Source organism: Drosophila rhopaloa, unplaced genomic scaffold, assembly GCF_018152115.1.
Source record: "Drosophila rhopaloa isolate 14029-0021.01 unplaced genomic scaffold, ASM1815211v1 contig_3, whole genome shotgun sequence".
Lineage (NCBI taxonomy): Eukaryota > Metazoa > Arthropoda > Insecta > Diptera > Drosophilidae > Drosophila > Drosophila rhopaloa.
Window position 1 is genome coordinate 10,866,157 of NW_025335123.1, and position 26,604 is coordinate 10,892,760.

Consider the following 26,604-nt stretch of genomic DNA (forward strand, 5'->3'; position numbering starts at 1 on the left):
TAAAAAATCGAAACCCTTAAATAATTCACAAATCAAACGGAACTGTTAATCTATCAGCTTATCTGTAAATTAATTTGGTATGAATAATTTTTTGCATTTAACAAAATAAATAAAAAAAGTTAGGAAAGTATCAAATAAGGGGAATTGAATTTAAAAAATTTTAATTATGGATATTTCGATGACAATCTCAGAAATATTTGAGCTTCTATTCATTGAAATAGCTAAAGATTTAAGACTTGAAGTAAATTTTCTTATGTATTGGGCTTATTATCCTATTTGAATTCTCATTAATTATTATGCTTTCAATTATAGGATTACTCTGAAGATATTTTAGCTAGTTTTTTAGCTTAATATAATATGTGTCAGTTTTCCAAGGTTGATTGACCCAGAAAACCGCCTTACTCTTTCGAAACGCAGTGTACGCATTCACAATCACGGGGAATCACAGCTAACGGTAGCCGAATCACAATCCCTGCTAATTGACACATTGTTTTCATTGACCAACAATTTTTCGTATTTTTTATATTTTTTTATTTCTCATAGACGTAGACCTTTGCTTAACCACTAAAATTAAGAACAAATAATTTGCGAAAAAAAAAAATTTCATATGCGTAGGTATATATATAGGTAAATATGAGGAGGGATATCTGTACAATTAGACTTAGACATAAAAGTATAGCTAATTGACTAGAATTACGCTCAAAACTTTACTGGGTTTCAAGCTTAAGTACAAATTATTAAAATTCTGATTTTTACTTTCAACATTCTTTGGTCGTTAATCTTCTGTTTTTTTTTTGTTCCATAATAAATATTTACATATACAAATACTGTTGCTCTAAATAATAAGTTATTATATTGATTATTAAGCTTTAGTCCAGGGTGATGTGAGGATTGGTATAGGTGAAGCCATGGAACTGCTTCTGATCCATGGAGGCCAGGATCTCCTTGTCGATGGGGGTGAGTCGCACCCTTTCCCTGGTGAAGACCCGATCGAAATATTGCGTATCCAATGGATGTTTCTTCGGGAAAATAAATCAAAATCATTGGGAGTTTAATATGGGAAAGGTGATTTCAAGACCTACCACTTGTGGCTTAAAGGGCGGTTCGATTTGCCGCTTTTCCAGTAATCCCCAGTCAATTGGGCGGAAGAATATATGATCGGCAATATCACCAGCTGGACTATACTGCGAACCTATACGCTTCGTATAGTCCTTCTCCAGCAACTATGGTCATAAAAGTTTCAATTATATTTCACATACATTTCAATTTTGTTATTGTCTATCTCACCCCCTTGAGTATTCCGGTGGCCTCGGCGGAAATATAGACTGGGAACCATGGAATTTCATTGCAAATGGACCAGAAGAGCTCGTCCTCATCGCAGCCACTAAATGGCGACTGTCCGATCAGCATTTCGTAGAGCAGCACACCAAACGACCACCAATCCACATTCTGATTGTACTTTTCACCCTGAAAACGAGGAAGAAAAATATAAAGACAAATATTATATGTTGAGATAATCCATTCTTAAGCCAGAAAAAAATATATTTAAAACATGATTTATGGCTATAATTATGAGTATTATATTTCTTTAGGTTGCTTAATAATATGACAATTCTAAAATATACTTTTTACTGTTTTTGTCAAAATAAAATATGGAACAAATTATGCCGCATGAGTATTTTAATTATTTATTTGTTACAAATATTTGTATATTCTTTAAGTATGGATAGTTAAATATCGACTTTCGTTTTTCAATTAAATAAGATTTAAATAAGTTTGTGCTCTTAAATTCTCTTTTCGATAAGAACTACGTCCCTGATTTGTAGGGAAACCCCCTAATAATAAAAGATAATTACCTTAATGATTTCGGGCGCCATATAATCGGGTGTGCCGCAAAAGCTATCGGCCGTTTTGTCCAAATAGATTTGCAATTTGCACATGCCAAAATCAGCAATTCGAACATGTCCCTCGTAGTCCAGTAGGACATTATCCAATTTGAGATCCCTGATGGTAGACCAAACGATTAATATGTGAAATAAAATAGATCAAAAATGTAAGATTAAACACACCTATAGATAATGCCCTTTTTGTGCAGGAACTTGAGGCCCGAGATTATTTCGGCACCATAAAATCTGGCCCGCTCCTCGGAGAAGCGTCCGCTCTCCTGAATGTGGAACATGAGATCACCGCCATTCAGATACTCCATCACAAAGAACAAGTGGCTCTGTGGAAGAATATAAAATATAAAAAATTATAAAAAATAAAGCAATATACTTAATAGAAAAATATAAAAAAATACAGCGAATGAGACATCTAAAGGAAAAATATAAGCTTATATAGCTATCAATTGAATAGAAAATTATAAACTAAATATGCCTTTGAAAAATAAACGAAAACATGGCCAGCGACTTAGTAGAAAAATATAAAAAAAATATAGCGAGCGATTTAGATTGAGAATAGGCGAGAGACTTATTGCGAGAATAAGCGAGAGATTCGGAGATCGTCCCCCAAAGTCATAAATAATTAAAATACCTTCTAATCGGTGTCAATGCAAGACGATTGCAGTTGCTGTTGCAGACGAAGCAGATGCAAATTTCGGATTGAGAGAACACAAAACGGACGGACAGGCACCCTGATCTACATGATGTCCGATCGACGTCGTGTGCCCCAATCGATGGCCAGACCCCAGTGCTCTAAATATAGCACGTTTTACCTTTCCTCTGCCTATAAATAGCCAGCCGATCGATTGTTCTATATGATAAATATCGATCAAGAGAGCAGACACACCTTCGAGTGGTGACCCCCACCTGAGGATTGCCTCTAAGTGAAAACTGAAAACTGAAAAGGTGCAAAGTGCACACTATAAAGACTATCCGAATATTTTGTTACCTGGAGATTACCTCGTCAATATTTCATTTTTACATAGATTTTTGATTTTTCATAAAGAAAAGTAACGAATTATTTCATGTGTAACATATCATTATTACGAAAAATATTATGTTTACCTAAGGGTCATTGACCTATGGTGACCCCATCAAGGTATTTTTTTAAATTTGGTAAGTATTTTATTTTTACCCCAGCAATATTGTAGTATTTTAATTTACAAAAATGCATATTTATTTTTAAAACTAAGATTGTGCAGTTTTTATAAAATAAATTACTTAATTTATGTTTCATAATATAAAATTATTGACATTAATATTAACTTGCTCAGATTAAAACAATTAAACAAAAAGAGTTTTGTTTCTGCAAATGCCTTGTTCAAAGCCTGCCGCGGAAGATACAATTTTTTTTTTCAATTTAAATTTAAGCTATTGTTATTGACTAAATTAACTACAATATATGTTCGAATTTCGAAAACTTACCTCCGTTTGGAAGGTGCAGAACAGATGACACAGATAAGGATGTTTGGTGCCCAAGGCCAGGACCTTGCGTTCGATCAGGGTCGAGTCCACATCGTCGTCCTCCAGGACGACATCCTTTTTCAGGCACTTAATGGCATAGTAGTAGGTCGTATCACGCAGCTCAGCCAGCAGAACCTGATTTAAAGAGGCACTTTAATTAGGAGTTATTCGAAAAAAAAAAGCAATTACTAAACTCACCTTGCCGAAACTTCCCTTGCCAAGAACGGCCAGAAAGTGGAAATCATCTACCGAATAATTCTTAAATCTAGGTATTACTGTTGCTGGCGCAGTGAAACGTCCGGATTTTTGGAATTGTGAATATGTATATGATGTTTCTGTGCGATCGAGACAGCAAGATTCATACAGGTAGAGAAATAGAGGGAGAAAGTCATGAAAAAGAACGTATAAAGTTAGTTAAACTCGTTAAGAATATATATTAGAAGAGGTACTAATAGATTATGTTTGTTCATGAATAGTTCCCTATGGTCACTTGAGTGGAATTTAGGGCTGTATGTGTGTGGGTTATTTGTCATATATGTGCGGCATACCATCGTGTTCTTCGCTGGCCTCGATTTTATAGGCTGGATTCAAACTGGGCGGTGTACTGGGTGAGTCACGGGCTTCTCGGGCTCCTAATTGTTCGAGAATATTAGTCGGGGTCTAGCACAAGGATCTTTCTGAGATCTCTGTATTCATTATAATATTTTTTGGGAGTGATTTTGCTTACAGAATTTATGCGAATAATTACTTTATAAATAAGAAGAAAGAAAGAAGAAAGAACTCGATTTACTTTTTTCCTGGCTTTAATTAATATTGCAATAACTAAAAAGTCTGGTTTAGTGAAGCTCAAAAAAAAATTGAATTTACATCTTTTAGCAAACAGTTTATTGGCTTGAATTCTTCCATGGCTTAAATTGAAATTACATTTATTAAAATGTCTTGTATGATGAAGCTCTTAAAATGGTTTAACATTTATTAATGGTTAAAAGAAATTTGTTAACAAATTATATGATTTTAAGAATAATTATAATTGATAAAATGGACTTGCAAAAAAACATTTATTCTGGGTATAAATGGAACTTTATTTGTAATAAAAAAAATCATCAGTTACCGAGTTCCTTAGAAAATTCCGTTTACTTCTTATTTGCTATCCATTTAATTAGCAATTATCACATTCTAAATTCTGTTCGAGCAAAATCAAACCCATAAATTTGAGGCACAAATTATGAATTTTATTTGGCCTCCATTTTTCCCATTCCGACTGTGAGTGGTGCATTTTGTCTGGTTTTTACCTCGCTTCACGTGGTTGAGTGCCTCGACGATGAGTTTCTGATTGACACCGCATAAATTGGCCGTGAGCCGCTCGCATTTCTTGTGACAATTCACGTCACATTCTGGTTCGCCGAGTGTTTCCATTTGATTTTGGGCGTGAATGTGGATGGGCCCACGCACAAGAGGGGAATTAATTGCAAACAAATTGTTATTAAATTTTGTTGCGGCAGGCTGCGAGGGTTACCCAATCTTCTGTTGCGATTTATTGGCTGCACGCTTTTTTGGCTCGAGAAAAATGTTTTCAGATTGAGAATATACTAGTAAAACCGATTGAAAATGGAATACATATGAAAAGCGGTTGACTCACTTTTCGGCATGTATTTAAACTTGACAAAGAAAGCAGTAATTGCAACTATTATTAACTAATATTTTAATATATACTTCACCAGATTTATTCAAATTTCAAAACATTTTATCCATATTTAATCTCAATGCAAGATGTACAAAAACATAACATGAACCACCAAATATAGGATAAATTCAAATTATAATCTTTTAATTTCGCGATTTATTAAAAATGATTTAAACACATTTAAAGGCGGTTATCACCAATATAAGTCATAAAAACACACTGATTTGTAAAAAAATTATTTCTTATGTTTGCTTTACAATAATTAAAAAAAAATGCATATGCCCAAAAATATATATTAATAAATGCCCAAGATCTGGAAACTAATTTGCCTGAATTTGTGATTTCCGAAGAGGACTGACATAACTTTAGAAACTTATGGTTTCCAAAATATCAAAGCCCTGTTTCCGAACGTTACCCATTAAACTTATGGTTTTTCTCAGTGCACCTTAATTGCTTTAAAGACATGAATTTCCGTTGATTGTTCGCATAAACAATGCGAGTTCGAAATTGTTTCTGCCCACATTGATTGAATTTCCAACTAATTGAGGCGGATGCCCGGATATCACGTATACGCAATGTGGCAAAAAAAAACACGAAACAAATGCATTTTACACGCTCTTCAAGAGAATTTTATATAATCTGGGAATTGACTATACCATAACTGCGTTGTTTGTATGGTTAAATCAGCTGCATGGGAATGTCTCAGTACGTATAGTATCTCAGCAGATATAGCTGAATATATGTTCCCCAGTCGTATGCTAAAGCTTTCTCTCTGCTCAGACAGACACGACGATGACCTAAACAATTTGTTTTCATTTGTTGTTTTGGCTAAAAGTAAAATGCCAACTTGTCGATTCCTTCTCTTTATTCTTTTTGCGGCTTCTGGCAGCGGATCTCTAGCAAATTCTCGCACAAACATCAAGGAAACGCCACCACGGAACAGTAATCAACGATAAAATTCTCGGCGAAAAATTACATAAAACACTACTCGAGCGAAAGAAATAGGAAGTCGATTTGCCATATTTACTATCGCACAACATGAGTAACAATGGCAATAAATAGCAAAAAACCAAAGTGGGGGAATATTGAAATATAATTTTGTATATGATATGTCTAGAAGTCAGACTATATAAACACATTAAAAGAGAGAAATTGCTTTAAGAAATGTATTACTTATTGTATTTTTCATATTAACATAAATCCACTTAGAAAATATATAGTTTTAAATAGACTTTCACTAAGCAATAATAAAAATAACTTGTAAAGGATTCGTAATAAAATAAGGATCAATAACAAAAAATTGTAAGATAATTCTAAGCTATTTAATTCTGCAATATGTAAAATAGTACTTCAAAATTAGAGCTGAGAAACCTATGTAAAAAATTATAAAGTATATGATGGGGCAATAAAAAGATATTCACAAATTCCAGTATTAAATGTTAACGAGATTTAATATTCCACATAATTGTGCTAATGGAACTGCCACAAAAAATCGCATCGAGAAATTTTGGTAACCCAGAAATAGTGTCCCAAAAAAAAAAATGAAAAATTCCGAATTTTCACCATTCATTCAATCACTCACAATTTCTCTCCAGCTGCAGGTTGTTGAACCCGTCTCATTGTTCAGAGAACATGATTTCGAGTATTTTCACTTCCTAGTTAACACTTTGAGTTCAGATGAATTACTATGCCACCGACTAGCCGAAAGTATATTCTTATAGACGGGGCATCGTTTTCCCCGGATGATATACTAGCTATTGATCGTTATGACTTTGTTTATTTCTTTGTGTCTTAATTCTTTTTCCCCCGAATTGTTTGCATGCCTGAGGCTGCTGCTATCTATATCTTATACCTCATATCTATAGATCGGTGTTTTGTGAAAACGAAAGCATTCCGAAATGCCTAGCATAGTCAGTAAGTCGAAAGCTCTTTTTTGATCCGGACACGTGCCGCACTCAAGTGACCAGGGGGAAAAATGGGGAAGGGGGATGTTTAGGTATACACAGAGAACAAATGAGAGCAATGATGTCAGCGCAACTACTTTTAAGGTAATAGGGAAAATAAAAAAAAAATATCTAATAGATTTCCAAAAATATCAATATGGGAAATGGTATAAAAACATGCTGATAATAAAAGATGAATCAAAATTTCTCATCTCAGAAGCTAATATCCAATTAAGTTACCAACATATCTTTATAATATTTTATATATATATATATATAATATTATTATATTTTTATAAAGATTTTTTTTGTATATAAGATTTATTTGTTTATATTTGATTCATAAATCTTGTAATATGCAACACGTTCAACTCGTTTTTTTCAATTTAAAAATAATAAACTTGAGTAATATATTCACTTAGAAGAAAACCATTTAAGAATCATAATAAAGATTCTAAAATATATACTAGCGATATACAAATGTATTTACTGAATTCAACTTTTTTATTTATTTTATTTTTATGGTGTTTTGAATAAAATTAAATGTAAAAATTTGAAATACAAATGTTCTATTTATAAAAATACTTTTTTGCATTTTTAAAGGGTTTTCTGAAGTTCTAAATGAAAAAAAATAATTTGAGGGAAATTCAATGGCCCTATTGATACACAAAATTTCTGTTTTGCTGACCCTGATTGCAGTGATTTTTTCTCTGTGTATTTACTGATCTGTTCGCTGTCTTTTCGTGCTGATTTCGCAGGGGATCGCGGAAATCGAAAATCAGAAATCGGAATGCGAGAATCGAGATTCGAGATTCGAGAGGCCTTACCTAACATCTTCTTGGGACTGGAGGGCGCGGTGCCGCCTTCGAAGCCGGAATCGTTGCTGCAGGTGCTCATCCGGATGATGGACGGTGAGCTGCCAGCGGAGGTGGCTCCGCCGGAAACACTCAGTGTTCCGGCATTCGAACCGGCCGAACTGGGCGAGTCCACCACCGTGGACGAGCCGGAGTCCATCTTCCGGGCGGCGCCGGCGGTGGGCATGGCCACCTCGAGGTCCTCGGAACTGGCACTGCTGCTGGTGGAGCTGCACTCCTCGCCACCGCTCTCGTCGTCGCTGTCCTCGTCCAAGGAGCCACCGCTGCCCTCCTCGCTGCCGCTCTCGTCGTCCGTGTTCTCGTCCGAGTAGACGATCTTCTCGCGCTTCCACAGGGGACGCGGTGTGGCCACCAGTGGATACCGCGGCGCCTCCTCCTTCACATAGCACTTGTTCGTCGTATCGATTTTGATCTTCTTGTGCGGATCGAAGCGCGGCGCTGCGGCGGCGGCGGCTTTCGCCTTCTGCTTCTTTTTCTCCTTGCGCTGCTTCTTTTTCATGCTGGCACTCAAATTGGCACAACCGTCAACACTGGAATAATCGTCGGAACTGCTGTCGTCGTCGTCGTCGTCGTCGTCTTGGCTATTTTCCGCCGACGAGGGTATATAGTCCTCTAGATCGGCATCAACGTCTCGCAGACACTGTGCCAAATTCGATACTGTTGCAAACTTTGATAAATTATTGCCGACGCCTTCGCCGCAGCTGTTGTTGCTGTTGAGCGCGGCAGCAGCAGCAGCAGCAGCAGCAGTAGTAGCAACATTAACAGCAGCAACACCAATTGTTATCGTTGTGGGCGTTGTGGTTGCATCGCCTGTTGCCGCCGGCGATGACGCATTTGTGGCCTGTTGCTGCTGATGCTGCTCATGTTGCTGTTGCACTTGCAATTGCAATGCTTGTTGCTTGTTCGGCGATGTTTTGGCCGTCTTTGTGGGGGCCAGCGTTATAAATTGGCCGGCATTGATTGGGGTCACATTGCTCTCAGACAAAGCTGTAACAGTTTCTGTTGCTGTTGGTGCTGCTGTTGCTGCTGTTGCTGCCGCTGCTGCTGTTGCTGCTGGCGTTGCAGCTTTCTTTTTGCCAACATTTGTTTTGCCGGCACTTTTTGGCTTTGTCGTTTTCGGTGATTGCACCTTTGACTTGGCCGTTGGCTCAGCGGCTTCCGTCAATTTCGTTTTGGTTTCCGTTTGTGGCACCAATGTTGCTGCCGTGTCGGACAGTTGCTGCTGCTCCCTCTGTTGTTGCTCCCGTTGCTGTTGTTCCTTGTGCGTTGTTTTATTTATTTTCGTTTCGACTGCGGCTGCCGTTGCCTGTTGTTGTTCAGGTGACTTGGCCGGCTGCCCGCTATTTATTTTTGGCCCTGCTGTTTCGTTCAATTTTGATTTGCCTGTTGCTGCTGTTGCTGTTGGTGTTGCTGTTGTCATGGCTACGGCGTTGCCAGATTGCTTCGCCCCCTTGGTTGTTGTCTCAGTAACAGTTGTTGTTGCTGCCGGTGTTGTCAAGTTAATCTTTGCTGTTGTTGTCTTTGGTGTTGCTGGTGTTGACTTGGATTCCTCTGTTGTTGCTTTGGGTTGTGTTGCTGCTGGTATGTCAGGCTTTACTTGAGGTGTTGCTGGTGTGTCAACTTTTGTTTGTGATGTTGCAGCTTTGATTTGTGGTGTTGCTGGTGTGTCAACTTTTGTTTGTGGTGTTGCTGCTTTGATTTGTGGTGTTGTTGGTGTGTCAACTTTTGTTTGTGGTGTTGTTGATGCAGCTGCTTTAGGTTGTGGTGCTGTTGGTGTGATTACCTTCTTTGTTGGTGAATCTTTTGTTGGCGTTTCGATTTTTATTTGCGGTGTTGTTGGTGTTTCTACTTTTTTTGTTGGTGAATCTTTTGTTACTTTTTCCACTTTGATTTGTGTTGATGTTGGAGTATCTGGTTTTGACTGTGGGATGGCTGCCTTTCTTGCTAATGGTTCCACTTTAACTTGTAGTTCTACTTCTTTATTTTTTGGTGGTGTTTCTACTTTAATTTGTGGTGTTTTTGGTGAAACTTTTGTTGGTATTGCAGATGTGGCCTTAGTTGCTATTGCTGGCTTAGCCTCTTCTGTTGTTATTAATTTTGGTAAGTCTTTCTTTGGTATTGCCGCCACTGTTGATTTCAATTTATTATCATCTGTTGTCTTAGGTTTTGGCGATTTTGGTGAAACAGTACGAGTTTTGCTTGAAATATCGCTTGTTTCTACTTTCTTTACTTCGGCTTCGTTAGTTTTTAGTACGGTTGGAGTGAGTGGTATTGAAGGCACTTTTTGTATTCCTATTTTTCCACCTGTTGTTGATGTCACCACCGAGGGCGTTGTCTTCAGCTCAATGAGGATTTCCGACTTGAGTTTGGGAGTCGTTGGTGTCTTGGGTTCCGTGACCTTAGTCCTTACTTCTGTCCTTGTTTCCTTGGGCGTCGTTGGCGACTTTATCGGTTCCTCCTCCAGGAGCTGTTCCTGCTGCTCATTGAAAACCTTTTTGCGATTGGTCATGTAGAGCGTTTCCCTAGACCCAATTTGCGACCAAAAGTCCTCACCACTCTCAGATTTTTGTATAGCTTTTCGAATGGGCTTGGGTGTGGCCACACCCTCGACCTTGGGTTGTTGTTGTTGCTGTTGCTGTTGTTGCAACTGTTGCTGCTGTTGTTCCTGTTGTTGATGTTGCTGCTGTTGCTGCTGTTGCTGCTGTTGCAACTGTTGCTGCTGTTGCAACTGTTGCTGCTGTTGCAACTGTTGCTGCTGTTGATTTGCCAGATGTTTCTGTTGCTCTATGGCTGCCTCATCGAAGGTGAAAATCTGCGCCTCACTCACTTGTTGCTGCTGTTTATTTGCCTTCTTCAGGGGCGATGTCTTGGCCGTTTTGGGAGCTGCCCGCATGAATCCTTCGGGCAGACTCGACTCCTCCTGCTCCTTGGGCACTGTCTTTTTCTTGGGCAGCTTGAAGACCTTGTGTATCTGGTGGTGCTCCTCGACAGTCTCCACATTCACGGTGAACTTTGGCTTGGGACTGGGACTTGGGGTGGAACTCGATCCGGAACCTGAACCCGAACCGGAAACCAAAGGCTGCAGCAATTGGGATTCCTCGTTTAGCTCCAATACACTGGGCATATGATCAACTGGCTGGACTTGGGGCGCATTCTCGATCTCCACAATGGCGGTGATTTTGTGGCGCATCTTCTTGCTTTTCTTCGATCGCCTCTTGGATCTCTCCTTCAGTTCGTCATCGTTTGTGGTTGTGCTATCGTGACTGGACCTTCGCTCCAGATGAATCAACTGAAAGGTGCCCGAGTTCGATTTCTGCAACTTGTTCAGTATTTCCTGTTCTTGTTCTTGGATAATCGAGGCACGACGCCTGAGTTCGCCGGCATTCAGATCATCATCGATTTTGTCCGACGAAATATCCTCGCAAATGTCGTGAAATGTGGGACATTGCACCAGGCTCAAGCGTCGAATGGTCTCCTGCATTTCCTCCAGATTCTCCAGTTCCTTTTTGTCCGAGGCATTCTCCTCCTTCTTCTGCTCCTTTTCCTCTTCCTTTTCCTTCCTGGAACGCATCTCAATCTCCTGAAGTTGAGATTTTTGAGCACTTTGTGGCTGGCTCAGTTGCTGAATTCTGGCTTGATTGAAACTGGGTTGCTCCTCCTTCTCATCTCTTATGTAGAATCTTTCGCGCAGCAGTTCGCCAGGTGACTTTTTGTTGCTCGTGGCCGGAAAAGCGGCTAATTCGTCGGCCAACTTTTGGCGCCAACTCAAACTGGGTTCGGTGGCAGGTGGCAGGTCCCGGAATTGATGCTCTGGCACCGGTTCCTTCTTGGGACTCTCGGCACTGCGCTCCTTGCTACGTCTTCGTATGGTGGACAGTCTGACCACAGGTCGATTTCTCTTAATGGTGGACCTGCGATTGGGACGACCTTCGGCATTTGGGTTTACGATTTCCGGTGGTGCATCCTTTAGAGAGGGTTTCGAACCCTTGTCCTTCTCCTCCTCCCCCCTCTTCTCCTCCTGCTGCTGCTTGACCACCACCTCCTCCTTGGGCAGCTGCTCCTTCTCCTTATCCTTTTCATCTCGGGAAGTAACACCTCGCCTATATCTCGATGAACTCACATCGATATCGGCCGTGTTAATGGCTATGGGTCTGGCCGGTATATATCGACTACTGGCACCCGATGAACTGTAACTGGGCGTTGTGACCGAGGAGCCACTGTACTTGGGCGAATTGATCCTGGTCAAGGGCATCAGACTGCTATGACCACTGTGCCTGCCCGTCTCCGTGATTGTAGTCAACTTCGGTTGATATCTGGAGCCGAGGCCGTGAAGGGAGCTACTTCCGCCGGAACTGCCGCTGGAATAGCTGCTCGGCGATCTCGGCGAGGAGGGGCTGAGGGGCACCATGTAGCTGGCCGGATACGAGCGATTGTAGCTGGAGGTGTAGCTCGATCCCGGCGAAGAGCCAAGGCTCAAATTCAGGCCCAAGCCGGAGCTGTAGTACGGTGAATACAGCTGGCTGCTGCCGCCACTATAGTAATAGTTGGTCGAATCCGAGTACAGAGGCATCTTGGCGCTTGGTCACTCAAACAACAACAACAAAAAAAGTAAACGTCACCACACACGAAAAAAAGGTTCTTCTTCAAAATTTTGTTTTCTTATTTTCCGGCGCTTTTCCGCTGCTCTTAGCTTTATTGTTTCCTTCGGTTCATTTAAGCGATCATATTTTTATCCTAATTACGCTGTTTTTAGATGGGCACATAAATATCTATTTCTAAACGGCACAATCACAGTGGGTCTTAAAATTAAAAGGCTATCAATTTATTTAATTTTGTATGTCCCCCTCATATATCTTTTATTGGCAGTTTATATAGTTATATTATGTAAATAAATGTTTGCGACATCAGTTGTGTTTTTAATTAGTTTTTTTCAAGAAAAAGTTGTTTTTTAATTATGTTATTAAAATTATGTATTTGATATTGACAAAAGAAAGAATATATCTGTAACAGAATTTTAGAAAAATTCTTTACCATACTTTATTATTTTTAACTTTTTTAAATAATTATAAAATGTTTTTTTATTTGTCATGAACTGCTAGTTGAAGTAAGTGACTTCAAATAAATATTATTAAATTTCGAAATATTCAGAGATAATATATAGAAAATCAATTAAATAAAATTAACTAAATTATCAACGATGATTATTAATATATTATATTATCAGAATAAAAAATTAATTCATATAAAAACACAATAAATGTATAAACTTCATTTATAAGCTATTTAGAACAAATAAATAATAAAATGTTTAAAGAGAAGCAAATCCTTTTGATTTGACATGGATATTATAATTTAAAATCTCAAAACAATAAATAATGGATACTAATTGCATTGTGGGGCCCTAATTGACCAAGATAAACAAATGAATTGTCTTATTTATTGCACCTGGATACCGATTTGTCAGTTGCGAAACGTACTGTACTTCCCCGTCCGGCCATTTTTCTATCGTTAACTAAATAAACCGTTTTGACCGCCGATCTTTTCAATTCCAATTCGATTTCCGGCTGGGCTAACTCAATGTGGCTCTGACCAAGTTGCTTGGCCCGTGCCAATAACTCAATTTAATTGCAAGTGCGGTTCCTAACAAGGCTAATCCCACATTCGCTTGGGCAACATGATAAATTTAGATTGGGAACGGGCAGAGATTCGCCCATAAATTCGGTGGCACTTCAGTTGATTTTTCACAGGTTAACGCTTGCTTGAAATATGTATTTTTGGGGCTGCCGCCCCGAGATATATGTACATATATCGCCCTCCGACGCTGCCACAGTTTAATTATACAATTTTTAGAGATTTCAAAACGGTTGTCATAATGTGCCAGCATTTGGCAATACCGAAGTCACATTAATTATAGCCTAATTGGCCCAAAGGTTTAATTCCCCTTGATCGAACGAACTGTCCGATCGAAATTGAATTAAGGCAGCCAAATGTTTTGCAGATTTCCGCATACAATTTTTTAAGCATTAAATCTGGGAATTATTTTTTTATAAGTACTGTGTTTAAATATATGTTGCTCTTTATTGGCTTTAAAAAATAAAAGAATTTGATGTTATTATTAGTTAAACTGTCGCAGAAAAAATTACAATACGAAAAATGAATGGTAAACTAAGATTAAAGACTTTTTTGACTTCTTTTTAATAATTTCAATTAAATAGCTTTTCTATTTTTATAGCGTTTTTCCAACGAACTTATGGTATTAACCTGATTCATCTATCTTTGCTAGAACATAAAAATTAACATAAAATTGATTGATAGTCATTTATATTCCTTTGAAAACTGAAAGCAAACCGAATTGTTTATTTAACTAAACAATCGAAGCTTTTCCAGCTAAATGTTTCAAGATTTAAAATTCCTTAAGAGCCTAGATTTTCAAAAGCCGGAAATAGATATCTTGGAAGCGAATTGGAATTGAACCGTCATTGGTTGAAGGTCAACTGGAATCGATGGCTTTTCAATTATTTCAATGGACTTTTCTCGCTCGATATATGTTTATTATTGGCTCTGCCTTTGCCCACATGTGCCATATAGAAATAGATATATAATCCGATGTAGGAGATAAATTTTTTAGCATGACGTAAGCGCTCACGAGTCGTTGTCTGCGATTTTCCTCAGCGATTTTCCACGCATAAATTGCTGACAGTTTTTTTTGTTGTGTACCGTTTTATAATTAAATTATTTTATTATCCACTTCAAACGCAAGGTGCGTGATTTTTTTTGTTTTATATTTCTTTGTTGAATATTTTTTTGAGTAATATTTTTTGTTATGGTTGAGTACCGTCAAACGCGACAGAAAAAAAAGAAGGAGCTAACTCGACGTGGCGAACGCATTAACGGAAACTACTGAAATGTGAAAGGCAGCGCAGAAAATTTTCAATTCCGATTCCTGAACTCACAAACACACACGTCGATTTTCACGGGAAAATTCGAAGTCCATCTGTGTGAGAGAGAGGCTAACTTGGCAGCAGTATCTGTGTGTATCTTGCATCTGTATCTTGTGCTATGTATCTGTATCCGTGTTGAGGCACAGGCCCAGATCACCGTTTTCCTCTTCTTTTAATTATCTCTCCGTGTCTGCCAATTTCGAAATATGCCCCTCAGAATTTTCAACACACACACTCACTCCCAGTGCCATAAATTTCACACGAAGGCGAGCGGTTTTTCGAATTTCGAAAAAGCATCAAAAACATTTTTGACGTGTTTGAAAATGCTGTTCATCGTTTTTGCACAGCGAAAGTAAAAGCGAAAACCGAGAAAGAGCGGAAAACTCATTTGAGAGAAGTATCAGGAAAAATGGGAGAAAAAGAGAGCCGGGCTGTCATAAAATATGCGGAACAATTAACTAAAATAAGTATAGGGAAAACATATATCATTTGTTCATTACAAAAAAGGAAGATCTATCATTATATCATTTTTACGAGATGCCTCGCAGAGTAACGTGTTGAAGGTATTGAATGAGATAATTACAATTAACGAATTCCACGAGTTTGTTGTAAAATACATTGAACAAAGTCATCTTCTAATTAGGCAGAAAACTATTATTTTCATATTTATATTTTATTATAAATGTGTAAGAGTGTTCTAAAACATGTTTAAAAAATGTATCTTTTTGTGTAGATCATTCAAGCCAGGACAATCAGAAAATGAAAAATAATTTTAGTCCTTTTAATATTACTTGTAAAGCCTATCGTTGCTTTCGAGAAATGAGTCAATAAAGATACATTTAAATACGAAAGAGAAAAACAATTGCCTTTGCAATATATATATATATATATAAACCGTAAGTGTGTCATAAATTCAATGAGCCATTTTACAAAGCTACTTAAAAGCAATCATATAGCAAATGGGAAGTAAAACACCCAACACAAGCAAATAAATATAATTCGAACCTAGGAAAAGACGAATTCAGTTAGAAGGCACAATAGAAACAGACTGAAAAACAGAAAAAGAAATGTGGAAATGCTGTCATAAAATGTGTGACCAATTAATTGTCACTTAAATGTGCATAAGTCATAAATTATACGAATTAGGCAAGTGTAATCAAACATCAAAGTGTTTAGTTATGCGCGGAATAAAGAAATCTATTTCAACAATTTCAAATACTCTAGATTGGAAAGGACAGTAAACAAGACTTATTAATTCAAAATTATTTTATGGAACATAAATAAGGGAATTCATGAAATAAAAGTTTTACATGTTATTGGAAGGTATCTTCAAAATATGTTTGAATGTGCCTGTCTTAACAATAGCTTTTTAATTATCACAATGAAAAATAAAACGATAAGTCAAGACAGATGTTTCTTCTTTTTAAAATAAATAAAAGTACAACAAAATTATTTGTAGTGAAACACAAAAGAAGCTGAAATAGCCAAATATAATTTTTGAATTACCTAAAACGAGCAGGACTATATTATTCTAATTAAGAAATAGCAAAATAAATAAAAGTTTATATTTTAAATAATCCCAATCTGTAACTTTTTGAGAGCTTAAACCATAAGTAGCAAAGAAATGGGTTTCATATTTGAAATCGAAAAAATAGCAAAAACATCGGTTGACATTTTCGCCAACATGGACTAAAGATCCTTTTAGGCGATCATCAATTTGCCTGTTGGTAGCACCTGCTATTAAGATGTTTGGCTAAATCCGTCCATCCCCTCGACGCGGGGAAATCGAAAACAAATGCCAGAAATGCCGCACGTAGGATGTATCTCACATGAGAGGTAGCCCATAGCACTCGGAATCGTACATGCGATGCTAATGGTGACGCTTTTCGGTTCCGCAAAGTACATTTATAGACCCGCGAGCAAGAAGAAGAGGTTGGAAAGCGCCAAACAACTAGAAATAGAACTGCAACATGCTCTTCTTTCTTCTTCATTTTTTCATTTCGCTGCCTCAGTACTTAATCTTCGCGATTTATAGTGACCGGGGGCGGGGAGATCGACGGAAAATATATTTCTGTGCGATATTTTTGCGACTGCATTCCTGTCCTGTCAGTTGCAAAAGTGCCTAGCCATGGCCACACTCTTTCACTTAAAAAACACATTGATTTTAATGGCTGACGGGTGATTAAGTTTTAATGTTGTGTTAGAGAAATAATTGTTTGAGGAAAAGTCATAACAAACTTTTTTTAGCGTAAAATTTACATGGGAAACAGACAATATTTAAATAGTTATATATATTTTTAAAATCATTTCAAAATATAATTTTGAACGAGCTTTGACCATTATTATTTACTCAAAAATAATTCTGAAAGTAACTTTAATAATTCCTAAAGGCTCAATAAGTTTCTCAAAGGAATGCATTTTAATTTGGTTTCTAAAATAATAAAAATACTACAAGGAAATCCATTTAACCTTTACCTTTAACCCGATAGAATATGCAAAAACGTATAATTATGAAAACTATGTTAATGGTAAAAAAAACTTTTAAATAATGAACCTTAACCAAGCTTAGCATAACAAACTATTGAAATAATGTATAATCACAACCAAATTTGGCGCTAACAAGCCCGATCTGTAGAGAATACGGGGTATCCTATCAGTCGATCATTGCGTGTTTTCTGCTATTTTCGTCTTCTTTGGGACCCCATGTTTTTTTTTCCTTTTTCCTATGTCTTGTGTTGGCTAAGTCGCAATAAATTGATTTCTAATGCAGTCTGGCTATCTGTCTAACCGTCTACTATACATAGCGATTTCAGCTTAATCTGGCTTTCGCATTATTTCCGCTTTGATCGCACACACAACGAGTGAAAGTATTTTTTCCTTTGTTCGCCGAATAAAAAGATGCACCTGCAAAATATATGGCACTCGTTTTTCTTGACAAAATTACGACACCATTGAATAAATTACATATATTTTCAGAGAGCGTTTTTTTGATTGCATTTCCAGCAGAGCAGAATATTAATACAATTTGAATTCTTGACATATATTTATATAATTAATATTTCAGATAAAATGAGAAATATATATTAGTATCAACGCCAACAGGGCGTATGCTTATCGAAGCCAACAGGGCGTATAAGTTATATAGTTACACTTATACGCCTTGTTGGCTTTAATAAACATACGCCCTGTTGGCTGTGATACTGATATATATTTTTTTAATTTTATCAGCAATTAGTGCACTTTATGTCGAATATTTTCTGAGGAAAAACGTATTTAATATCCGCCATAATTATGAGATCTTTACAGGAAAAGTTAAATGGGTCGAATTCATTAATTGCCGTAACACGACATTTTCGAAACATTTATGATTCTGAAAGCATTAATTTAATTTCGCAATTTCCATATTGAGTTGCGAAAAAAACTAATGATTCATATACGAGAGCTCAAATTTATAATATTTTGTTTCTAAAATAAATAGAAACTTGAAAGACGACACTAAAAAAAGTCTTTGACTATGTTATTATAATATATTACATGTTATAATATATATTTATCCAAATCTAAGGAATTTGTTAAATGTCGAGAAAATGCCCAGTTAACAACAAAAATATACCATTATATCCCAATTATTCTACCCCATATTTTTGTTGACCGTTACATTTTCTGAGGGAAAAAGCGCAATATATTCAGGTTGTTATAACCACTAAAGAAATTGGGAGCTTTTAACAAATAGCTTTGCGGTTTACCTCTGGCACAGATGGTGCCACCTGGCGAAAGCTCGAGCCAATATAAAAATCGCAACAGAACTAGGTAAAAAATTAAATGCGTTAAAAACAATAGCACTTTTTACTGTAAATGTATAAATTAAACAAATTTAAAACGGCTTTACTTGGGAGTTTCATTATATACGAACTACTTTTAAGCTGAGATTTTGCAATTCATAGAAATGGTAAAAACCATTTTTGTATTAAAATCGATTGGAATAATAATGAAATTCTTATCTCTACATCTAGGTATACATCTAAATTTGATATCCTAAAGAGTAATTAACATGTATTACATTTACAATTTTCTAATGAAAAGTGCTATTATCTTATCCGCAAAAACTCATAGAAAAATCATTTAAAATATATTTTTAAGAACTCACCTTCACATTTGAGGCCTTGAATAAAAAATCCACCCATCAACGATCCGCAATGATCACAAAAAGTGGGTGACATAAATGTGTGCGGCTTAAATCTATGCGGCATATCGATCTTGAAACGTTCGCGCAGTAACTGAATTGTCAAAAAAAGAAGAGATACATATTTAATTCAGTTTTTGTAGATATATCATTATGTGGAACCTACAATTGTACTGGCAGAGGTGAAAACGGAACCGGAGCATTTGCCCAACAGCTTCTCATGACACTTTTTATGCACCACCGTCTGACAAACTGTAAAAAATAAACGTACTTGAAAATGAAACAAGTTGTTGGATAGTGGCTTAAACTTACTTATACACTGGTAGCCCTGCTTACCAAATCCCCAGAGAAACAAATTACAGAAAGCACAAAAGGTGGGCTGGCGGAAGAACTTGGCCACAAAACGATGACCATTGATGTCGTGGGTTCTGCGGGTAAAACAAAGTTATCTTATATTGAAAAACGTTTTATGTGAGGTAGAGCTTCTAAATAATTAAACATAATTGTTTTGTCGTCATATTAGTTATTTGTAAAAATCAACAAAAATATAACAGCGGTTCTGTTTTTTTATGTTAATTTGATGGCTAGTTCAATTGAAGCTGCTTATAAAGATCTTACAACCAGAACTTACATAAGATGATCATGATTTTCCTACATAGTAATAAAAATAGTTTTTATGTCATTTCAAACAAATTAATAATCGTTTTGAAATTTTGAAACATTTTTGATTTGATTTCAAATACATTTTTTGAGCTAGCTCTAAAATTTGAGCTAACGCTTAAATTTTTTGGGTTGAAATATGAAAGTTTCGAGACACACACATTTCTATATAAAATTACTGTGTATACTTTTTTGGCCATTAACTTTGTACAACAATAAATAGATAGGATAAGTGACTCCGTACAAGCAAATGCAAGCAAATTGACTAGTTTGTTTTTTATAGAACCTACTTTCTTGAACTATAGACACATTTGGATAACTCTTACGTGAGATTTACACAATAATATAGGGCACTCCAATGATTGTATTTTATTATTTTTATGGTTTCTAAAATGTTTAGCAAACTCACTTCTGATGCTTGATGGCCCCGCGACGATTGGTAATGCTCCTTGGGCGGGTCCTTCGGTCCACGTAGACATCCCCGCCAGTGACGCCACCACCATTGCCACCAACACCACTCCTGTCGCCCCTTTCGCCACCACCTCCTCCACCACCACCCGCACTGCTCTCCCGATCCCGATCTCTGTCCCGGTCCCGATGGTATGCCTCCTCCTTGGAGTGCTGGCGTGGCAGCTCAAAGGAATGCTTTCCATAGTGATCCCTGTCCCGGTATTGATCCCTCCTGGCACCGGAGGTGCCACTGCTGCCACTCAAGCCACTGCCAGCACCACTGCTGCTCGTGGAGTTCTGTTTGTAGCGCGTCTATAAGAAAGAAACCCATTGATATTAAAATAAATATTAAATATTATTTTCATAATTGTTAATAAAGCCTAATTTTTATAAGGAACATATATCAATAGATACAATTCTTAAATTCCCTACCTCATTTTAAAATGTTATAGCATACTAACATCGTAAATATAAATATAAATTTTGGTATAATCGGAAAAGAATGGTATATGTATTGTATATTTGCTCCAGGTGTGGTACCATTTTACAACTACCTCGTTTTAATCAATTACCTAAACACACCTACTTGAAGGTAAATAAAATACCTCGCGAATACTTTAGTCTCTGTTTACCATTAGTTTTATTCTTTTAAATTCTTAAACAAAAATTGAACAAGGCAGCGTCTGAATGGTCTCAATTTGTAAATATACATTTAATTTGTAAATTATTTAGGAATTACTAAGCAACTATACAGGTTTGGTTCAGCTTAATTTTCCTATTTTTTGTTTTCTTTATCATGTTCTCACAAGAGGTTTTTCCGAAGCTTTCTTGAGTTTTTTCGAATGTGCAAATGGGCACAGTTAAGCTTAGATAAACTTAATGTACAAAAGGCATGAACAAAATTTGTCAATAGTTTAAGTACTCCACCCATAATACAATTTGCTTACATTAGGAAAATATAAAGAAAGTTAAGATTTCAGCTTCAAATCTCCAGAGGAAGTGGGAAAATCTGAACGAATTGTCTGTCGAATAAAATAAATGAAGACCAAGGATTTTAGACAATTTTTATTTTTGAAATAACTTAACTTCGTGTATAAAAATCTGACAATTTAGAAACAAAATAAATAAAAATCACATTAGTCCTTTATTAATTAAAATCTTTAATAGAAATATTTTTAGTCATTGATTCTAACTGATCCCAACACCAAGAAATTAAATGGTAAGTCAATGAATAATCTTTGACTTAAGTGTTATATAAAAAATAGCTAAAAGTCAGAAAATATTGTTTTAATTGAAATCATTATATTAGATGAACGCAAAAAATTTAGTTCAATGCCTAGTGGCCTAAATATTAATAAAAATATGTACAGAACCGAATTTGGCAGTCCTTCTTTTTTTTTGGATTATTCTGATTGGGATTGAGTGGATAATCCACGATGGCTCTCACCTCATGACGGGTCGATCCTCCCGAGCTGCGAGGTCGCTGGCTGCTCGAGTTGGTGGTCTTCTGCTTGCGCACCTGGGCACGTGTGAACATCATCTTGTGGTCTCCCGGCTCCGCCTCCAAATCCCATCCACATTCGAATTCCGTATTCGGGGCTTCTGGTTTGTGTTTCGCTAGCGGGTTTATGGCGAGTACAAGGTGTTTTCTTTTATATTTATATTAAATAAACAGCTCGCATTTTTAGTCAGCTGTATGTTGTATCCTGCTTTCGGTGTACTGGCATTTTCGCCTCCTCGACTGTTGGTCAGGTTTAAAGCCTCGTTGATGGATATCTAAAGGGCAACAAGAGCGGGGGAATATCAAGAGAATATACAAGTATACTATATACAATTTTTGTTTGGTGGTATAGGATCAGCTAGTTCCGATGTGGATCGCGCCTTGATATAAAATTGTGACTATCCATCGCCTCTAGCCCGCCCCGTAAAAACGGTCCCCATTTTTAATCGCCCAACCCCAGAGAATTGTGTCACGTATGCAAAGTGATGACATTGACAAGGGGCCGAGGGGTGGCGGAGGGGGAGGGGTAATAAGGGGTGAGTGGGCGGGTGGAGGTGTTGATGGGCATGAAGGCAACCACAAGAACCATTTGTCTGATGTCTGACTGGTGATCTTTACGCATCTATTAATTACACAAGGAAAAATAAACTAAAAAGTGATAGCTATTAATACTCTAAGATGATCGTACTGATTTTTTTAAACTTCAATAATTCTGCAATCTATTTGTTTTATTTCTTTTAGTCATAGCCAATTAACAAAATCTTTTTGATTGAATGATTTGTAATCAAGAACCTATTAATATATTCATTTTAAAAATGGTTTTTAAAAACTCAATGTTTACAAATGTAAATATCACAAGATCTGTATATTAAATTACATACTTCTTTTGGCGAAGAAAAAGTTCTTTATCATGAATAATAATGATGATCATTTGTTTATTGACAGTTTTAAATTCAGAAATTGAATAAGAACGAAGTGTATTAAAATTTCGTAAAGTGACTAATTTTATTCATTATTTTGTTAACACTTAAGTTAAAAATATAACTAAATTAAAAACAGAAATGTTAATGTCGCATAGTGAATTATATATTTAAAATTTTTAACACAATGTAGGCAAATTATACTAGTTTTAATTGGTTCTTTAACTACATTAATTCGGTTTACGCCGAGTAAATCTATTCTGTCATCAAGTTATTTCTCAAAAACGATAAAATTTGCACTTTATGCTACAAAATGTCTTAATGTTTTTTCTGGGAAATATACGTTTCGTCAAAATAGCATTTGATTTAACGGAATCGTGTTGGTTTAAACATCATTTGAGTATGTATTCAAGGGCTCTTCTTTCATTTTATGTATTTCCCCTACTTTAAAATTTGGTCTATATTTTTGCTTTGTTTGGGAAAGTTGACTGGAAAGGCCAAATAATGTATTCTTAAAATTTTACAGCTTCGCACTTAAGCGAAACTCTTGTAGGGAATCCGCCAGCAAACGTTTAAAAATATGATTTCTGTTGCTGCTTCGACGCGCCACCAAAAATAAGTTTTTGATTCATTTAAAATTTGTTGTGAATGCTTTTGACCGCCCCCGCCACGCCCTCTATCCCGCCCTCCACGCCGGACTGTTGTTAATGTTATTAAAAATAGAAATTAAGTGGCGAATTGTGCGAGATTGCGTGCCAATTGATTGCCGGATATGATAAAAACACAAACAAGATGTGCCAAAAGTGAGGCAACTAGCCAAAGCAGAAAGGATGGAAGCTATATGCTCAGATTCAGGGTTAAGGTTTGATCGCGGATCAAGGCCGAAGCCATTACGATTCCAAAAGAATTTTAATCTGCTTTTGGGGGTCGGAAAAAGTGCATATTTATGTGCGAATGACAAACAAAAACATCCAAACTATTGGAAAATAGATGGCGAGGAAATAGGTCATAGCAATCTATTCCCAATTTAGTTTTCGTTTGTGATTGTCTATTACATATTATAAATTTATAATTATCTCTGTGTTTACTTTTACGACCCATTGTTTTGGTTACATATTTCCTCTCTTTTTACGTAAATTTGATAATTCATAAAGAGGAAAATTATTAATTGCCTTGCTTTTTACTGTGTAATTATCTATTAAAAAAAGTTATAGTAAATTGAAGTTATATAAAATTAAAGTTTGAACTATTTTGAATAACACATTAATACATAGTAATACATCAAAACGTTAAGGAATAACATAAAATCTGTACAAAATATTTCACTATTGATTTGTAAAAATTTTCTGTTGTTTCTTAACATTTTGATAAAGAAAAATGATTGGCACTGACAAATTGTTTCCCTTTGATAAACAAACAAAATTTTCCGATTTGTAAACTTTATTGAAACATTAAATTTAAGACGGTTATCTTTTTTTCAATTAATCTTCTGAAGGCTGAATCATAAATCAAGAATGAAATATTGAAAAGCCCCAAAAAGTGATCTTTCAGCTCCCGAAGATCACTCACCTTTGAGCAGCTTATAGGTGCTAGAATCGTAATGTCCAAACTCACACGATTGATTTCGTTAATGAACTGATTTCACGCCGCATTTTTATTTTGGTTTTTGTTATTTCCGCTGCCAGTTGTTGTTTTTGTTGATGGATTATCGAGTGGGCCATCAGAAATGACATGCAGTTTATATGGCGGAAATCTGAGTGATCGAAGGATCCCGGCTCTTAGCACGTGTCCAAAACTATTTGATGGAAAAGAAATAAAAACGGAGCACACGCGGCTATGAGAAAAAAACAAATTGACGGGAAAGTGGGGTGGAAAATGTAAAGGCGATTTCGATTCTGGATTTTGGGGGCTACTATAAACACATTCCACATTGGTACACACGATAATAAATATTTCGTAGTGAAACGCTTTTGTTTTAATGCCCCGAAAAACACAGCGCAAATTGACTGTATGATTGTGCGGTTGCCAGAGCGTTCTTTTGCCATCTCTTTCTTTTTCCTCGGTCGCCCACCACCACCACCCCTTCTTATATATCTCTATATCTGTATATAGTCCTGGGTGTGACGTCATGCCAAGGGGAAAGGGAAAGCATTTTTTGGCCAGGTGTACAGGTGTGGACATTTAAATCCCTCCTTTCCATTTTGTTCGCTGTGCATTTTGCACACTGTGCACTAGATTCACTCTCACCATCACTTTCACTTAAAAATAAAAAGAAAAAATAAACCAAAAAATGAATTTACACGCACTTTTACTTGGCTGCATCACGCATACGCCACGTTGCACATTCCATATCTTTCGACTTGTGTCCGATTTGTTGTGGGCCGCGACAAACAAAAATTTATTATGTGTACATGTATACACAGGGCGAAAGTCGAAAAGCCACGAAAATTCTTAATAAAGCAAAACAAGAACACACCGAAATGGCAACAACGTGGAACAATACAAAAAGGCCAGCCGTAGAAAGTAATAATAAATAGATTCGAGTATCTGTCAGACACAAAGATACAACGTCAACGCGGAATCTTCCGCTCTGTTTGGCCGCTGCGTTCGCACGGGAGCGCACAGCATCCGTATCTGAAAGTGATATACCCGGACTGTATCTCAGAACGTGCCCGATTCTGTATCTGTATCTGTATCTGTATCCGTACCAGCATCTGTGTCTGCATCTGTATGTGTATCTGTATCCATCGGATCCAGAGCGAAAGCCAAGCGATCGCGACTCTCAGTTCTGTTTTGGTTCCTCCATATAGACAATATGTGTTTTCATATATGCATTACTCCTTGGCCGTTCTGAACTTTTGTTAATAGTTCTAGATCAAATGGAAGAGAGCGCCAGAGAGAGACGCGGTCGAAAGCTTCACTGTACCTTACAGAAAACTGTAATGATTTTCAGTCTTTGAATTTTACTGAATTCACATACAATATTATTCTTCATAAATACTTTTTCTTTGACTTCAAATAATCTAAATAAAATTAATATGTTTAATATTTAATTTTAAATCAGTTAAGATACATAAACAAGCTGTAATTAATAAAACTGTAAATAAATGTTAATGGAAAAAAAATATATATAGACTTTTTAAATATTAAAACACTCGTTCGAGGAGATCCTTTATTCGATCCCTTTACAATTTTCCAAAAAAGCTGCTAAAGCTTTTGGAATAGGCACGCGCCCTCGCATTTTCCCAAAACTTTGTTTATTTATGTATTTTGTTAATTTTAATCTACACACAAAAAAGAGAGAATGGATATCTGTCAGAGCGAGAGAACAGAAAACCATTGGCACTAGGAAAATATTCTCAAAATCCGGAAGGTACAGAAGTACTTGTACAGAAGTGCACGACAAAGTTCTTAATTTCTCGGTTGTTTTTCTTGAATGATATCAATCAGCTGCAAGATACAAACCAATCAATTTCAATAAAACATTTATTTTAATTTTCGCAACATACCATTTTTCATTGCAGTGAATATTTTTAAAATAAAACTCAATAAATAAAACAAGAAAGGAAGCTTGTCAAAGTTTATATGCCCTTTCAGTTATTACAAATCGACTGCATTTCGATTTTTATGCCTATATTACTAAAAACAATGAAGCTATGTCGATTTTGCGCTGCATTATCGGCTTACATTTGGTAAGTTATGCCCTCTCGAAGTCCACTTTAAAGAAACTCTTTTACAAGTCATCGGTAAATTAGAAATAGCTAACATGAAAATGGGTCAAAAATTTGATCAATGTTAAATTGAAAAATTTGAATGCAGATTTTTAGAGGATCGAATCACAAGTCTTTAGAGGTATGCCACTTTGGAATCGGTTTAAATTTGGAAAAGTTATGGACCCTCGAAGTTCAATTTTGGGTCAATGTTAAATAAGACTTCGGAAAATTAGAAATAACTAACATGAAAATGGGTCAAAAATGTGATCAACGTCAAATTGAAAAATTTGAATGCAGATTTTTAGAGGATCGAATCACATGTCTTTAGAG

At 36.4% G+C, this 26,604-nt stretch overlaps 1 protein-coding gene across 8 annotated transcripts; it reads right to left on the minus strand.

The window, feature by feature from the left end:
- Positions 1-514: 514 nt before the first annotated feature.
- LOC108040193 (putative protein kinase C delta type homolog) lies at positions 515-25,196 on the minus strand. 8 transcript variants are annotated; one of them, XM_044460920.1, is made up of 16 exons: positions 24,868-25,196; positions 24,176-24,356; positions 21,588-21,916; positions 20,100-20,452; positions 19,343-19,458; positions 19,197-19,282; positions 18,995-19,124; positions 4,697-4,798; positions 3,953-4,036; positions 3,603-3,739; positions 3,366-3,539; positions 2,070-2,224; positions 1,857-2,004; positions 1,288-1,467; positions 1,083-1,223; positions 515-1,019 (listed from the first exon to the last, which is right to left on the minus strand). In XM_044460920.1, the coding sequence occupies exons 3-16, from the start codon at positions 21,678-21,680 to the stop codon at positions 870-872; spliced, it is 2,049 nt and encodes a 682-aa protein (XP_044316855.1). In that variant the 5' UTR covers positions 21,681-21,916; positions 24,176-24,356; positions 24,868-25,196; the 3' UTR covers positions 515-869. The 8 variants fall into 8 exon arrangements, with proteins under 8 accessions (XP_044316855.1, XP_044316853.1, XP_044316854.1 ...); XM_044460918.1 differs by having other exon boundaries at positions 24,131-24,356; XM_044460919.1 differs by lacking the exon at positions 24,176-24,356.
- Positions 25,197-26,604: the final 1,408 nt, after the last annotated feature.

Bases quoted from the DNA above. Each gene is read 5' to 3' on its own strand.
- LOC108040193 (XM_017117512.2), bottom strand. From the start codon at position 12,476: ATGCCTCTGTACTCGGATTCGACCAACTATTACTATAGTGGCGGCAGC. The intron at 2,225-3,365 runs GTAAGTTTTCGA...ATTCTTCCACAG, and splicing joins TCTGCACCTTCCAAACGGAG to AGCCACTTGTTCTTTGTGAT. The intron at 1,020-1,082 runs GTAGGTCTTGAA...ATTTTCCCGAAG, and splicing joins CGCCCTTTAAGCCACAAGTG to AAACATCCATTGGATACGCA.